The 18,460-nt window shown below is 35.7% G+C and overlaps 1 protein-coding gene across 1 annotated transcript in view; it reads right to left on the bottom strand.

Moving 5' to 3' along the window:
* Positions 1 to 18,460, bottom strand: part of FTO (FTO alpha-ketoglutarate dependent dioxygenase) — a 223,875-nt gene that overhangs the window by 167,524 nt on the left and 37,891 nt on the right. The window contains exons 2-4 of the mRNA XM_036390117.1: positions 18,338 to 18,415; positions 12,824 to 13,481; positions 4,747 to 4,890 (exon numbers count right to left, since the gene is read on the bottom strand). Coding sequence (XP_036246010.1) covers positions 4,747 to 4,890; positions 12,824 to 13,481; positions 18,338 to 18,415 — 880 coding nt within the window. The remainder of the gene's footprint in view (positions 1 to 4,746; positions 4,891 to 12,823; positions 13,482 to 18,337; positions 18,416 to 18,460) is intronic.

The raw sequence follows: 18,460 nt of genomic DNA, 5'->3' as shown, positions 1-18,460 counted from the left end.
TTTACAGATAGCAGATACATTTTGGACTCTGTATGTTGCATATTCAATTTTTAATTGTGGAGGCAAGTTCACATAGTACATCTGTCTCTCCCTGCACTGTACTGACATCTGTGGTTTTCTGCTTCTTGTTTTCTCAAAATACATCCCTCCAGCACAGAACCTCATCCCAGTCCTCTCCTCTCCTTCAAACTACTGCCAGTTCCTGCCTTTGCTCTCTGATCCTGCTCTCAGTCCCTGCCCTGCTCTGTCCCCTCTGGGCTTTCTTCTGACAGCTGAATTACCTGGGCTCCACCAGCAGCACTGAAAGCCCTGTGCTTACACAGCTTTTGTCAAAAGAACAGACTAATGGATATGTCTGTGTACAAACACTGAAATAACATACAGACACTTAATTCTCATTCTACGGCTGAGCTATCAGGGAGCTGAGGAGCCAAAGCACTTCAAGAGGAACAATGTGGCACCCATGTCACTGCAGACTATTGCAACATAACATATAAAAGGTAGAAAGATAAGAAATTCCTAGCCAATCCTTAAAGAAGTGGAGGCTAAAGGCCCTAAACTTACCACTTGGAGGTAAAGTATTTCCCAGGAAAACACAAACCACAAGGAAAAATGGCCCCCAGAATTACCAACAGGGATTTATATAGTCTTTACTATCTTCTCTAAAGTGTTCCTCATGAACTGTTTAGACAGTTGTCTTTTATCTACTTCAAGAGCCAAATAAAAGGTACAGTGTTGTTTAAAGCACTGGCAAAATCTTTGATACTCTAATCACCACAAATATCTACAAGCAAAAGTGAAATGGAATGGACTTTTGCTATTAATTTTCTTAACTATCATTAACAAACAAGAAAAACATGCACAAATAAAAACAAATTAAAAGTCTAAAAACTAGAAAAATAATGAATTTAAAAGAAATTCAGAGAGAAATATGTCAGAGCTGTCAAACTTCACGATCAAAGTTTGGTAATGACAAATATATTTCTGGAGTTTTAAGTCTTGATAGTAGGATATATACCATTTGGATTAAATGTGGACTCAAAAAAAGGAGGGGGTGAAAAGCTCCAACACATTCAAGATGCTAGAGAGCAAAGAGGGTTCAAGTTAGTTTGTGAAAATAGAAGCAGATTAAATATCTAGAAATAGTTTAATGAGTCACTTTATACATGTGGAAGTGTTTCCATTAAATACTTATCTTTAACCACAAGCCAACCTCTGCAATGTGTGCAACCTACTTCTGGTTGGTTATGAAAATAATTTTTTGATGCTTCTCAAACTATAATTTGCTGGGGGTGCGGAGTGGTATAAGATTCAAAGTTCATCTTCATGCTGTTTTAAAACCCTAACCTTCAAGCTAAGAGCTTGATCTATGGGAAACAGCTGCAGAAAAGTAAATCTGCCTTTGAAAGAGTCCAGAATGTATTTTTGTTAAGTATGGTTTGAAGTCATGGTAGGAAAATTAGTGAAAATTGTAAATCTGCTTGCAAATCTGGTCATGTCTAACTCAAAGATTAGGGAAAAAATTCCAGTTTAACAGTAGGACCATGACAAGCCTAGTTAAGCATGCTCTAGGACAGAGCAGATGGGGCCCTTTGCTCACCTCCACGCGTTTGGGATTTATTGCATGCACCCAACACGTTTCAGATTAGACACCCCTTGGCTGTGTACTTGAGACAGCAGGGTTCAGTGTGCACTTCCTCTGCAGACCAATATATTATTCTAAATTGAGCTAAAGTGTTTCCGTTTCATGAGTGATATAAAGTTTAGATTTGAATTTTTAGGCAGCAGACTTGCAGCCATCCACCAGACTTTTTTCTTAATATTTAAGAAAAGCCTAAAAAATTATTTAAAAAAATCTGTCTTACTGAAAGTAATTTTGAGTTTTTTCTGGTTTTGTTTAATTAAATACATTTACATTATTGTAATAGCTTAAAAGAAGAATGGATGTTATCACCTTATGTTTAATATTAACATACATCTAAATTACAGCTCATGATTTCATCTGAAGAGGGCTGCTGAGAAGGAAGATGTAAATTTAAGTTATAAGACATTATGCTTAATTTCTCCCCAGAATAACAAGAAACACCTATAAAGCCAATGAAGAGAGGAACAGAAACATTATTAAATATCTACTAGAAATGCTAAAAAGAAAAAAACTGGAGTTTTTTTGTTACTTTGCTATACCCATTGATCTTGATTTACAACTTACTGTAATTGCACGTTACTGTAAGAAATATCCAGTTACCACACTTTCTTATATAGATTTGTGTGTACCACAGGAAATACTAGTGGTATTACAGGTACAGGAATTGATAGGACCTGACTTTTAAATTATAAGCAACATGTTGAATGTGATGTTTCAGCATTTTCAACATTCATATAAAGCAGTAACACTACACCATTCCAACAACTGGAAAGACAGACCTACAGAGTGGCTGAGTTCTGTGCTAGGCTGGGTGAACCACCACCAGCTGCAGGACTCTTCCATGTTCTATTTTCTAGATGTCTTGCATTCTGCAACTGCTTTTAACATAATGCCAGTAAGAGGACTCTGGTTACTGAGATGAGGTTCTGGAATGCAGCAGTTACAAAAGCAAACTTTTTTTATTATTGCCAAGTTTCTTTTTTTACAGAGTTTTCATATTTTGTCTTTTACTTGGCATCTTCAGGATACCCCCTCTTAAAAGTTAGTGCAAAAATATGAACAGTAAAAAATACACTGAAACTATATATGTTTCCTAATATTGTCTTTCACTCCAAAATGATACAGGCAGTTCTGCTACACAAAGAAACCTAATAAAAGGGCCATTTTGAGAATACCCTCTAAGACTATTTAGAAGAGTAATTTTTTTTCTAAGTAATTGAAAAGAAACACAAAGACTATGAAAATGCAGAAGAGATTAAAAAAACACCTGGCCTACAGAGCTCAAATCTGTAGCTCTTCAAAAGTGCTAATAAGAAAGTGATTTACACATCATCTTCAAAAGAATGTTTAATATATCCTTTGTTTCCATCTAAACATAGTCATGATGTTACTCATTATATAAACTAACTTTCTGATCTACCCTTCATATAGAATCTCTGAAAATACTTTAGTCACTATATAAATTCCACTAGGGAATAAAAAACACCCTTATAATCTGGTAACTCAATCAACTACAATCTACAGTATTTTGCAATAAAAATACTAAAGTTAGTCCCCTTCTTTTATTAAATACCTTCTGAATCTCTTGGCCAGCATTGCTCTATATGCTCAGAGTTTCCAGTCAGGAAGGATTATATAAGAAGTTTACTTGATGCCCTAACTACTATTGCACAAAAATAGATTATAATAACCTTTCTAGGAATGTTTAGCTGCCACCTAAACTTCATTTTCACTGTCCCTATTTCATTCTAGGCTTCTACTTCAAACCCTTACAAAAAAGGGAGGCACATCCAGACCACTATACCAAAGGACCTTAAGGACCTTACATCTTAACCCCTGATCTTTCCATGTCTGAACATTCTTCAGAGCACAGTTAGTGCAGTGCTTCTACACAACACTTCCCTGACGGCAGTGCAGAAGACTTGATGAGATAACCAAGAACAAGGAATGGTACATGGCTTTTATGGTGGCTTATAAAGGAATTGTTTTTAGGATATAAACTGTGAAAGGCAAAGTTCAAAAGACTGTTCTGCCCATAAAGCTGGGAGTGTGACAAGTCATTCTAGGGATATTCCACAGAATATGCCTTGCAAGTTACAATCACATAAGCAGGGAGTTTTGCAAGTGCTCCCAATCTTCAAAGATGATGTCTGTCAAGCCAAGACACTAAACAGGCCAACATGATGTTGTCAGAAACCTTGTTATTGTTTTTGTGTGATTGAAACAAAATTTATTTTAATAAAAATGAAAACCTAGAGAAACAGGAGCCAAAAGAGAAAGCAACAGATTTCACGTCAACAAACCTTAGCAACAGTTCTCACTTCGTTTCTTTTAATGGATAAACCTTAGCACATGAGCTCAGCTGCTCAAGCAAATTAACTCAATTTAATTTTCTTTTCTTAATCCTCTACGCTTGAGACATTGAGACTCATTCTTGGAGTAAGACAGCTGTGTTCATTATGATCTTAGTATAATCCCACTGCTAGAAAACAGCATGTTTGAATGTAGACAGTAGCAGAAGGAGAGAAGTGTCATGTGTAAAACTGGTGACTAATACAATATCCACAGACTGACATCATGATTGAAACCTCAAGGACTGTGGTACCAGAAAACTTTAAGACATTCATTCACATCTTACATAATACAGGTGTCACTTGACAAGCCAAGCTGAGGAACAGGAATTTATTTGTTAAACATAAGAGATGCTCAGAAAAACTGCATTAAGAATACAAAAATAATCTAGAAATACAAGGATGGGATGGATACAGCCCAACTTCTGACAAGATCTGGGGAAATTCTAGTTATGGCCTGAAGTCTAACTTGAACTAGCAATTCTGACTTCACAATGGACAGAAAAGGTGAAAAAAGACTATTTCCTTCTTAGCTGTAAAGTGAAAGAAACATTAAGAAAAATAGTTCCCCTTAAATACTTTGGAAGTAGGCAGAGTAGGAAGAACTTATTATGTATTCCAGACAGATTTCATGTTTTTCTAAATAAGACAAGTCCTAACTGTAAGGAAGGTATGGTAACTTATTTTAACATAAGTGTAAGTTTCTCTATTTTCAACAGAAAGTTCAACTTCCTAGTCCTTGAAAATTACCAAGCATCAGGTAGATGTCTCCTTGGTGAAGTGGCACTGCCAAGCCAGGTGTCTCTATGTCCCATGCCACCTTCAAGCCTACATGCCAAACAGCTGGGTCTCTTCCCTTCAGTTCCTGCTCCTTGCTTTCCTGTACAGATGAATCTTGAGAGAGAGAGAAAGAGACCACAAAAATGAGGGAACAGATAAGAATCATAAATAAAAAACCTGGTTTAGACTTAAAGATATCCCATACTGGTACAATCTTATTAGGCTTAAAGATTCTATAGTCTCCACTTGTTATAATTATCATCTCCAAATTCAAAAGTATGCAACAGGTAAAAGAAAAAGAAAATATGAGATCAATAATTTTTTTCCAACCAACTTTACCAAGATGAAAACTTTAAGTTAACTATCAAGGCTAATCAAGTCAAGGCTTGTAATGGACTTAAGGTTTTCTGAAACTCTTGAGCACATGTAAGGGGAGTTTTGGTTAAGCATCACTAATTTTTTTTTATTACTAAAACTACAAGCATGGAAGAAAAAAACCCAAAAAATGCAGCAACACTGATATAACAATAGATAACTTCTGAAAGAATTTCAAGTCATAAACTGCCAAAACATTTTAGGAGAAATTTCATTTGTTTATGTACTTGCAATTTCACTAAATCATGAACTGAAGCAAAGGTGAAATGATGGTTACAAAACACAGTCTAGACCAACAAAGCAAATCTTGGAACCATCTCTGTCATTCTTTTCTCAAAATTACTAGTCAAACATGCTAGATAACATGTGCAAGAGCCAATGAAGCTTCAATGCATTTGTCACAACACTTTTCTTATCATTATGCAACATGAACATGTTGAGCTTGGGGAAAAAATAATCCACTGCATAGAAATAGTATTTAGAGCTTAATCCCTCAGAACTATGTTCATAAGCTTACTGCACTGCAGTATAAATTGAAAGATACAGTCAGCATTTATAACAAGGTATTTGGGATATGGTGTAACAGTTTTACAGCTAAAGTAACAGTGCATTTTGACAGAGGAGGGAAGAAGTTTTAATAAGTAGCTGGCATAGAACAGCACAGAAGAGTTAGAAATTAACTATGCACCATGCCCAACTCTTGCTTAGAACTTAGCAACTGTGTCCATTTCATTGTCCACTTGAAATGGGCTTTTATGTAATAACTTTTAAAACCGTTGTCTTAAGTAAATTCTAGAAGGAAAATATAAAGATGTACAGTTCTTCTTATAAAAGGCATGCATAAAGTGTGACTACAAACTCACACTTTTAAAATATTCCTGTCATTCATCTCACATGGTTACTGCAGGTTGTTTAGCTGGGGGCAGCCTTCAGAAAATTAAGACAATTTATTAACTATTATGTTAATGAAATATTATCTAAATTCAGGAGCAGAGAGACAAAGCCTATTAAAGAGCAAATCTAAATGTTCTTAAATGAAAATTCTTACAGTCCCCAGGTTCCCTCCCTGCTCTGCTGCAGTGCTCATCCAACTGAAGCTGTGGCTCAGGAGCAGCTCTAGGCCCTTCCACCAAGGAGCACACAAATGACAAAACAAGAGCTAGGAAATATTCAGAAAAATCAGTACTAAACTCTTCAAGGGCCTTTGAGATTTTCTACCCTGTTCAGATAAATCGTAACTTAATTTAAGAAAAATGTTTTCTGAAAACTGCAAGTAGGATGGCTTTCAAGGCATTTTTAATGCAATACATCATGGATATTATAAAAAGAAGTAACCTTTCTGGGTTAACTCTCTCTGTTATGCTGCCTTCCCATTCACTTTGGCAGCAGCACTGTTCACAATATGGCACCAATAAAATATAGAACTACAATCAGAGACAGCAATTTCAATCAAAGTTTCCTGGGGTCTCCTCATAAATCCAGCACCTTTGGAATGTGCTCGTTAAAATGACTTATTTTTTGCAGTTTGATAAATTTTTTATTGCTTAAGTACGGAGTTCAAATACAGCTCACAGTCTCCTTTTCTCTATATTCTCAATTATTGCACCTTATAATTATCAGCAGCAATTGAAACTGATTGCTCCTACCATGTTATTTTGGTAACAAATGGAAGCAAGCTGCTACTTGCTTTTAAATGCAAGCTACCCTGAAACTGAGAGCAAGGGAAAAATAGACACCTTCACATTTGTGGCATAGCCTGACAAACTTTTACATGAAAAGGTTTTTATTAAATTCTCTATGACACCTCAAGAATGATTGGATGCTGTATATTTATTGATATAATTACAGTTGCCATTTAAGTGAAAACATTTGGATGCATCTAAATCGTAAGTATTTGAGAATAAATCATGTGAATAAATCATGGATCACATACCCATCACCTTAAGAACACAAATGTATTCTGTAGTAAGCCATACAGAAATGGTCAAGTATACAAGTATTTAATGGAAGTATAACAAAACTATGTGCAGATTTGAATTCTGGTCAGCAGAGATTTACAGACTTGGGCCTGCAAGAAACCTTTATGCTGGAATCCCAAATAAAATGGTGCAATGAAGTAAAATCTTACCACAGCATAACAATACCTCATCAAACCTGTAATTATGGTAGAACCATGAAAGAGAGAATGTAGCTGCCACAGCATTATGCTTTTAACGAGACAGCTCAAATTTCAGAGATGTTCCAGCACTAAGATCTGATCTTATCAGGTTTGGGTCAGGGTTAGGTTCAGAACAATATGAAACTTGTTTTCCTGGAACTACTTTGGTTATTGTTTCAGAGCACAGAAAGTAAAAGTAGTTTTGAAATGTTTCTTTGCTATTTGGCTCCAAAATCTTCCAGAGTTTGAGACTTTTTGATGCTCTGAAAACTAAATGATCTCTATTCAAGTCAAACTGTAATGCCAAATTATATCCTAAATGTAACCTTACATACCATTTCTTAAGAAAACAGAATCACTGCCAACACATTGCTAAGAACAAGGACTGTAAGCATTTACGTCAACATTAAATCCAACTGACCACTGTTATATTATTTCTTTACAGATTGATTGATTTTTTCCAGAATGTAAAGTAATTTGGGCACATATTCCTCAATTAAAAAATACATAAATAATCAGTGTCTTTCAATAGCAATTTATATGTGTTACATGCAAGAAGTGAAAGCACAGCATGCTTTGCTTCTCCGCAGCTGATGGGAAAGAAGTATCTACCCAAAGTTATTTCCTCTACCTCATTACTGAAAAGCCATAGTATAAGATGTTAAATTCTATTAACATTTATATTTTTCTTGCAACTGACATTCACAAAACCAAAAAAACATAAGGTTTGGCCAACAATGTTCTTATCGATTCATGTTTGGAATGCCATCTTCACATAAATCAGGAACAAAAGCACGAAAATAAAACAAAGAATGTTCTGTCATCCCTTCATTTCTGAAGGAGAGGCTGTATTGGACCAGTGAGAGGATGTTTAAAAGAGACCCCACAATGCACAACAGTCTATTCAAGTGATGATTTCTTTTTAGACAACAGGGATTCTAATATATTATTGTGAAATTTAGTGGGCCACTAAAAATTTGTGGCTTTCAGAACATAAATCAAACTGGTCAGACCCTACAAGTGAGAGCTGTGACCATTTCATGCACTTACCCATTTCTTTAAAAGTAAGATAAAAAGTTCTACATACCATTTCTGTTATTTCAATAAGTAATATTTCTGTTATATTATTGACATTAGTAATTATTCCAATCCTGCAAAAAACATCTACTCCATGGTTTTTATTCATTAAGCACAACAAAAAGAGCGTTATTGTCAACTACAAAGTTAGATTCACTTCAATGCTGAACAACTTTTGTAGTTTCAGAATTTTTGTTTAATATGGTAGGGAAACATACATCTGTAGTACATCTCAATTATTTTTATTCCCAATTAAATGAAATAGCCATCGTTAGGCTACGTGCCAGGATGCTGCTTCTAACTTCACAGAGTAAAAACATAAAAATAGCATTTTACAAAAGAAACAAGCACAAAAGGTCCTTGAAGATTAGTGATCACTGCAACTAACAGTAAGTTTGTTAAACCTTTTAACATTGCCTTGTCAGGAGACAGAGGCAGTTGTGCAGAAGTCCAAGAGTTAAACAGCAAGAAAACAAACTAGATATGCTAAAGAATCTAGAGAAAACTACTTACCTTATCTCTTTCTCTGTGGGAAATCCAGGTAAGAGAAAGATGGACACACTTCAAGTGTTTACATTTTTTTCCCATCTCCTGTAAGTTTGTAACTGAAACAAGTCTCTACTTCAAAGAAAATCTTTAGAACCAACTAGTGCTTTGCTAAGTAATAAAACTTCCTACAAAACTTACATTGACCGGATGGAAAGCTAGTCATTAGGAACTTTTCATGGATAAAATCCAATTTTTGAAAATGCCCTTATTCTACTGGATTGCAATTCACTTTTATAACTGCAACAGGAAATAAATATGAGCTATTAACTTACTATAGTAAAATCCTGAACAATTCTTTTACCTTCATGCTCTCAGGAGATAGGATACTTGTAAGCTAATGCGTTATTAAAAATGCTGAATTGGTCAAAATTTGAAATTCTTGTTCCTTGATAAATTCTGAAATGTAAGTTAATTCCCAATATTGTTAGTGGCAGTATAATTGAACACACATTCTGTAACCTATTCAGTTCTGCATACACACCCTGACTACCACTCATGCACTTTCATGCAGCATACACACTAAAAGGAAACCTCTCAAATTTTTATTCTCATCACTTGACAACTTACTCCTAACCTAATGCAATGTAAGTTAAAGCATCAAGCTAAATGTTTACCTTATTTTGTTGTTAGAATTGTACTTCATTTGAAGTTGTTTTGAAAGAGTTTTACACTGGAAACAAGAAAATAAATCCTGATACCAATTAGAATATCAGCTTGTTTCAATATCTTTATGTTGATGTCTAAATTTCTTTTCTGGCATATTGAAAACTGCTTCTACTCCAATTAACACTGATCAAAGTTTCAAACATGAAATTTTCATTATGGCATCAAACAATGAACAAATGAACAAGAAAACAAGTTGTTTCAATTACAGTAGTATCTGTTTTAATGCTATTTAATCCAGTAAGTAAGCACAAAACAAATACTGATATAAAGATGTAAATGAAAGTAAAAAGAAAACCACATAACCTGAGTTGTGCATCTCTAAACAGTCTGACAGAGCTGACAGGGCTCAGTAAGACTGCTTGACTCCAAGGGCTGCTGCTGCTCAAAATCTGACAACCTGGGGACTGTGCATTTGCAGCAGGGCAGGTCAGTACCAGCCCTGCAGCTCTGGAAGCCGGAGCTCCCACGTGCCAAGGCTGCCACAGACCCTCAGTGTCCACTGGGATTTGAGGAATTGAGAGATGACAAAACAAACATGCAAGACCTGGCGGAAAAAAGAATCAAGCCAGTTCCAACAAAAATCAACATGCTTAATTTGTGTTTGCATTTCCCACTCAATCAGTGTTTTCCCCCAGAAAATTATTAATCCAGCACATCTACATCTTCTGAGGAAAAATAGCTCCAACAAAAAAATTCTGAGCACAACTACTCTTTTTATTATGTATTCTGTAGTGATTCTGTGACAGTCTTTTTACACTACACTGAGAATTCAATGCTAACTCAATACTAAACAAATTAATGAAGTGCTAATAAAAGATGTCAGCATAAAAACTAAATATATTTATAGAAAATAAAAAGTCAAGACATGATTCCACAAAGATATAACAATATTGTTCAACAAGATGTTGAGATCCTCATGTTTCACAGTTATGGAGACCTGGTAATATAGGAAATATTGAAAGTCTTTGTGAGTTGCAGAAACCATGAAAACACTGACATTATACAGAACTGGACAGAATAATATTGTAAACATTGATGAGTTTATATCCACCAGCATTGGAAGGCTGTAAGCAGAAAATCAGAAGAGCAAAAAGACAATCTACTTCTCTAAAATCAAATCCTCTTGGATGCACTGGGTACAAAACTTTAACACAAAGAGATATTTACCAACACTTCAGTTACAAAACCATACTCCTAAGTATAAACAGGATCCATTTCCTCCAATTTATGAAAAAGCAGGTCATTGCTTGAGGGACATACAATGACACACCCTGAGCACAGATGGGAGGGCACTGCTGGCACACAGAGCTGGACTGCAGGACATCTCCCCACAATGCTCCACTGCCATGGCAGGCACCTGAAACGCCCTCTAAAGCTCAAGAACCCAACCTGAGCAATGCAAAATCAGAAGAATTTCAAGTAGTGACTTTTAATTTTTTTTTAATGATAGAAAAATCAATTGATTTACTAGAAAGATCTTGTTTTCTTTGTTTTCCTATTTCAAAACTTTTCAGAAAAAAATACAAACTATCAATTGTAAGTGTATTTATGAAAAAAAACTTACTCGACAAAAAAATTATTATACATAGATATCAAAATAACTTTTAGCCTAAATATGTTAAATAATTCTATCTAGCCACATCAATCAAATCTTCTACAGAATTTGCAGTGATTTTAAAACACCCTAATTTTAACTTATTTAACTTAATAGAATACTGAATAGAAGAAACAAAACTGAATAGAAGAAACAAAACCAACTGACAAGTTATGAATAAACGTAGCAGTTTTCATTTTTGGTAATTTATAGCTCTCTAAACTTAAAGGACTCACATTTTACCCCTCCATAAGCAAACCTGATGTTAAAGTAAAAAAGTTTTAGGCATACTACAATAAATCCTCATAGAAAGTATTATTACCTCAAGTTCATGTTTAGCTTTCTTTAATTTAAAATCCTACTGAAAAAATATTTCTCTACAGTAGTAATGGAAAAAAACCCAACACATCTACTTGACACCATTGAAAAATAGGACAGAAAGAAGTTCATGAAGAAAATTACACTTTTACCAGTCAGGAAATCTCTTCAACTGAATTTGCTAAGCCAGTTGATGCTTTATATCCAGGAAAATGTAAATAATATGACTTCAGTTGTACATTGAGTAACAAAGCAGCACTGAATTTCAAAACTTAACAACAAAACCAATAAGAGAATGCACGTGGGAGTATAAACTATCATTTTTGTACCACAGTCTTTAGCTGAAACCTACTGAAGTCAATGAAATTCTTCCCCTGTTCTAAAGCAAACATCATAGGAATTCTGGAAGAAGAAAAAATCCATTGTGAATGATGAAACATAACAGAACATTTGCAAATTCAAATCAAGTTTCTAGATTCTAATCTTATGTTTGCAAATATCCAAAAAAATACCCAAGCCTTTGTTCAAGCATAGTTAGGGAAAAAAGACAAACAAAAATTTTTCATGTCTGCTCTTAAATAAAGATAAAATAGGGACAGATACTTTAAACTAAAAATGAAATATTTAATGATGCTTCAACTGCACTTTTACCACCACCCCTAAAATGCTGTATGAGCTTCATTTTAAAGTAAGCAAGAGCCTGCAAAGCCTGTCAGACAAGAGCTGTTTTAATGCAAAGTGTCTGCGCTTCCCAGCTAGAGAAATGTCGGCAAGCCCTCCATAAAACACACATTAACACTGCAGCATGCCTAGACAAAATGCATATATTTCTAAGTAAATACAGTCATACTTCTATCCAAGTCCAACTGAAAATGATCTTTCCAAAGAAAGAAGAGTAGTAAAATCAGCATAAAGCAAAGCAACTCTGTATATGATAAATAACACTATAAAAAAGGTGATCCCAACCACAGTGAAACATTTTACAGGATAGAAAACATGCACATGCATTAACCTAAGAAAGATATTTGACAGATTTTGATTTTCCTGGCTCTTAGTCAGGGAATTAATTATACCAATATTTAAATCTAGTTAGAGAACAACTGCTAAGCCAGCTGCAGGAAACACAGGCATTTTGTACAGGTTTTAGTGGAAATAAAGACTTCAATACAAAAGGTACCACAGTGCATTCAGAAGCAGGTGACAAGTCTAGACCAAAATGCAGGAGTGCTTATGTACATACACACAAGGGAACACAGCAGAGCTTCAGGGATTCCAGGGACTTTTGTGACTGGTCAAGTGCCATCACTCACCTTCACAGCTGTAACTGTACACAGCCACTGCTGACCTTTCCACCAGGTTCTCATCATGGTGCCAGCTCACTGCCATGCTCCCCATTCCAAAGTAAGGCTCTTGTTTCAAGTACAGCATTTGTAGTGGATCCATATAATTTAATAAAGTCAAATTATAAGATGTTCTGCTCTTTAGACTTTTGTCATCCTCTGATACACAAACACTGCTTTGATCTTTTGAAACAGACCCTTGCTCTGTAAGAGAAGTAGCAAAACTTTGCTTCCTATCTATTACAGAAGTATCTTTAATTTCTTTGTTCTCAAACAAGTTTTGTCCTTGCAATGCCTTGACTGTTTCAATATGCAAGTAGTCATTAAGAATCATTAATGCTTTACACGCATCACGTATTTGAGGACTGCAATATTTTATGTCATGACTTTCTGCAGGCCAAGGAACTGTAAATAATCTTGTGTTCAAGTACTTATAAGTGCATCCTGGGTTTCCAATTAATATACGAGACACTGGAGTAAGAAAGTCCTTTCCTTTGATCCTCACAAGATCTTGAAAGAAACAGTTGTGCTCTCGCAAGGCCAGAAAGCTTTCTTGTACAATTTGGTGGAGATCTTCAGGTACTGCATCAGATTTCCTGAAAATCAGCTTGGAGTACTTGGTCTTCCACTAAAGGAGAAAAAAAAAAAAACCCCAAACAACAAAAAGAGGAAAATAATTATTCTTTTTACAGGAGTCAAGGTATTTCAAGGCAAGGCAAAGCTGTCAAGTTAACAAGAATGAGTCTAGAATATGGTGAAGGTATGGATGCCAGCACTTGTTACTTTATTTTCATATTTCAGTATATTGCACAAGCTGTGGATATGTACCAGTGGTTTAAAGCAGATCAAATCTCTAAATAAATAAATACAAAGACCCTAGAACAATTTAGTAGAACAGCTCAGCTGATGAATCTGTAGATAATGGCACTTTTAAGTATATAAATAATAGAATATCAAGCAGTAAAAAAGTGATTCCTCTTTTTGTAATGCTGGCAAAGACCCTTCAGTTTCATTCTGATGTACAGAAATCTAGAGGGTGACATGAGACACTCAAATAGCTTTATCTAACAATACTTTTCAGGGACAAAATAACAAAATCAAAATGTACATCTTTTAAAAAATGTGCTTCTAACATTCTGGTGCTTTCTATTTTTACATTCCTCAGTACCTGCCAATTATATCTCATTTTATAGAAAAGCTCTCTTTTGAAAACAGAAAATGTCCAAACATTGCTTCCTACCTGTAGTGTCCTTTTCCCCCATATCCTCTTGTGACCACACCAGCTCTGCTATCAGCTGGAGCTCAGAATCCAGCAGTGTGTGGAGGCAGCAGCTCCCAGCAAGGTACAACACTGCTAATCAGCAGCTTCTTGCTTTGCATGCACAATGCTGCTTCCCACTCCAGGAAGGCTTGGATAATTTTATTTTGTTAATCTGGTTTTCTAAGGAAGTGAGTATCACATAATCACACCTTTTATTGGTTGCCTGTAAATCTGCTTTAACTACTGCTGAGACTGTTTGGCAAACTAGACAAAGGCTGGGGAATAAGTTCTTTTAAAGAGTGGGTTCTTACATATTTCATTAAAATTAATAGATAAATAAAAGAAACAGATGCACACTAGTGCCCTACTAAGGGAGGGGCTGTAATGTGAGTGCATCAGACATCAATTAGCATTTGTGAAGCTCCTGAGGACTCACCACACCTATTTCCTTCTGTCCAGAAATTAGTCAGTAGTTTGGAGAAAAGGTAGGTACTGATGGTGGTGTGGGGACTGAAATCTGAAGGCATTAGGCAATGGGTCAAAAGCACATGGATGCATAAAACTGATCTGCCAAAACTTTTATTAGTCTAATAGCTTATGTTCAAAGTGCTCTTAAAAAGACAAAAGTCACTAGCACAAAACACCACACTGACCTACAATCCATCTGTGAGCTCCTTCTGGTACAACTCAAACACACTTTACCAGTACTATCTACTTCCAAGTCTCATTTGAACGTGCCTTTCAGGAAATTAATTTTGAAATCCAAAGAACGTGCCCTTAAAAATACAAACCAGGCAGTAAGTATTCACATTTTCCACTGCATGAAAACAGACTTTTGCATCATAATGCACTGTTATCCTATAACACTGAAGAGCTGGCTTTATAGGATCATTTGTTTCTACTAAAAAGGAGAACATAAAAGGAAGCCTATTTTAAAAATAATGATTACATATAATAAATCTTGGTTTATCTATAAACCTCGCCACTATTCCTTGTAAATTTTTACAGTGAAGCTAACTCCTTTTCTTTATACATTCTTATGGTTCCAAAAACTAGCTTCCTAGAGAGAGGAAAATGAACCCCTGTAACAGTATCTACAGATAATAATTTCTGACAATTGTATTTACATGCTTAGCTTCAAACACCAAAGCTTGAAAACAGTCCCAGATCTGTGTGAAGGTCCCTCTACGACCCCAGAACACAGGATCACAGCTTTCATTCCAAGAAGTGAATCCAAACTTGATAAACTACATTCACCTGTGCTTGTCAAAAGCCTGAAATGATTCCTTTAGAAGTCCTGAACTGCCCCTTTTGTTTCTATCAGTGCTGTGTATCTCCAGCCTTTCAACAGTACAGTGAAAAAAGTCCTTAAAAACAACAACTAATGAAATTAGTAAGTGTAAATTCAGACTTGGAGCTATAGGCTACAATCAGATGTGAAGGTACAGCCTGATGGGAATCATAAATGTTCTTTCATAATGTTACTTAAGAATGCTAGAATATTATATGTTTTGACATATAAAGATTATTATTTCATTATTTCTTCCATTATGCAAATGTCCTGTATGAAAGAAAGAGCTCTAACAGTTCTATAGCAATACTTCAGTATTTCATTAAATAATTCTGTACTGGACATACTCATACCACATTACATATGCTATTATGTATTATCAAACAGTCACTAATAGTATATACTTTTAAACCATTTATATGAAAATATAAATTCACTGAATTTCTGACACACATGAAATTCCCAACAATTATTAGAAACAGAGGAGGGAAATAAGAATATGACGTAAAGCAATTAAATCCCTGAAAACATGCACTAGAAAGGAAGAACACCGATTTTACAAAGGAAACAACATTGTATTCCCCTCCTGAGCTGCAGAGGTAATGCCTTGCACATTTTGCTGCCAGCCAAGTCAGAGGCCTGTTACCTTTGGGTTGTGCTTTAAGATCACATGCTCAAGAACTATTTTATCATTAAGGTATCTCAACAGAAATCAGGAAGTGGAAACACATTTCTGACACATCACATGAAAACAGCCTGGTCTTCTTTAAATCCCCAAGCAGTGCCTGTGCTGTGCCCTCCATAAGGAAAGAATTACAGGCTCAGAACACAGGGTGACTGCTGGGTTCACACTGGACACCTTGTTGTTTTGGGGGGTGGGGAAGGGCAGCAGTCATGTACTCTGTGTTGTAACTCTGACAGCCAGTATTAAAGGGCAGCTCACTGCTCACTCTGAAAGAAGTGGCAGCATTACAGGCAACTACAGTGCAGAAATAAACCACATTTGATGTTCAAACCTTGTTGTGACTATTACACACAAGATGTTAAATATGCTTTCACTTTTGATGGTGATACTCAACACAGAGAACCACCCTATGGACCTGAGTGACAGAATAAAGTTAGGAATCAGCAATAAGGACCCTTGATAAGCAAACTGCCATGTGCATCATGAAATTATAGTCTGTACTTCAACTATTTGTGAACTCCCTTGTTACAGCCCCCTTCTTGTGCCGTACTTGCTTTAAACACAACATTGTTCAGCTGATGGCTTGGGGCCCATTTCCAAAATCCTTTATCAGGAAAAACCCATGGAAAGAGGATGTCAGTGGAAGTTTTTCTTGTGATAGAATTTCTCACTTCTGTTCAGGCTGTACACCTCCATAACCAACAGGATAAGACAGTTTTTTTGGTTGCATCCTACCTAACTTTTCCAACATGTTCAAAGAATACTGTTTCATAAGAGGTAGATCCTTCAAGGAATAGGGCAAGGTCTGTCCAGGAAAGACAGACTATAAAACTAAACTGTATGTGAAATTGCACTTTGCTGATTTGTTGTCTTCAAGATCTCACCCTTCTTTTCCTCTCCAGCTGTAGTGCATTTAAGCATCCTGGAACTTGCAGTTTCTACACCTGTGATTCCATGAACATTTCATAACCACCACAGACTTCAAAAGGTGTTTGTGATCCTTATGATTAGCCTATATACTTAAAAATATCTAGCATCACACATATACTACATAAAAAGAATAATTCTATATTTGCAAAAAGAACAGATCAAAAATTTATTAAGGACTGAACAGGTGTGATTTTACTGCTTATCTTGTTCCCATTGTCTTCTGTACTTATGGGTTACTGACCCTGAGCAAACGAGATCCCACTTTCTCTTTTCACATCAGCTCCAGGAGAAGCTGAATTTACAAAGATGTGAAAAAGAAAAAGAGCACAGCATCTCTTGACAGCATCAGAGGCAGAAGAGAACAAACAGAAGGGGATGTAACAGGACTAGGAAGGAGGAAAGTCAGCTGCACACTTCTTCAAAGAGGGAAGAGTTTCTTCATAAGCATTAAGTTTAAGACTGAAAAGACTGTGTTTGGGTTTTTGTGTATAGAAAGAAGAAATAATAAAATCCATCTGTTGTCACTCTTATAAATTCTCCCAGCTCTTCTACACTTGCACATCTTTGAGCCATATATCAACACAAGGCAGGCACCACTCCTGTGTTGTGTAATGTGAGCATGGTCACTGGAGCTCTTCAAACAGGCAGGTCATTCCTTATAATAAGGAATTTTTCTCTTTTTTCTCTTCCATGATCCAATTTGATCTGATTGAACCTACCCTGAGTTCTGCAGCTGATCTAGAAAGATCCAAGACAGATGCAGAAAATTCTATTTATTCATTATATTCTTGCATACACTCACTTGGTTTACTACTCATGTGGCTACTGGGCCTGATCCTTCTGTTTGGTTTCATTTGAGGCATTCCATTTCCACAGTTTGTTTTGCAAGCCAAGAATTAACAATTCCTTATTGTTGGAAAGTAGAATTAAGCCCCCCATACTTGAAATTTCTACGTTAATATCCCCCCTATTTTGCCAAACAGGAGCTATAAAGATCTCTTCACCACTCAGAAGAAATAAGTTAAAGGAATGGTGACATGTATTTTGCTTCACCAAAGCATGAAAAGCTGTAATTAAATGTTATACATTACTTGTAGTGAGGGCACACATGTAAAAATAAACAAAGCTCACCAAGTTCTCATTTGTGAATATCCCAGTTCTAGAGATCTTATTGAACACCACCTGGAAGTGCATTATCAGCCATCATGGTACTTTTTTTCATATCATATTTCACAGTGTCTCTTTGAAGGAAGATTTATTTGTTGTTCAGTGCAAACAGCCATTTTAGTTTAAAATGATTTCAAAGAAATAAGTTACCAGCTGGAGGAAATCAGCATCGGCTGGTGTCAGATATGGAAGTCTCTTCTCCCCAAGTTCTTCAAGAAGTTTTTTCTTCTGTTTTGGAGGAGCAAAATTGAAACAGAAAATTAGACTTAAAAA

This window comes from Molothrus ater, chromosome 12, assembly GCF_012460135.2.
Source record: "Molothrus ater isolate BHLD 08-10-18 breed brown headed cowbird chromosome 12, BPBGC_Mater_1.1, whole genome shotgun sequence".
Taxonomy (NCBI): domain Eukaryota; kingdom Metazoa; phylum Chordata; class Aves; order Passeriformes; family Icteridae; genus Molothrus; species Molothrus ater.
The sequence above is the reverse complement of the archived record's forward strand: the minus strand, read 5'-3'. Positions and strand labels throughout refer to the sequence as shown.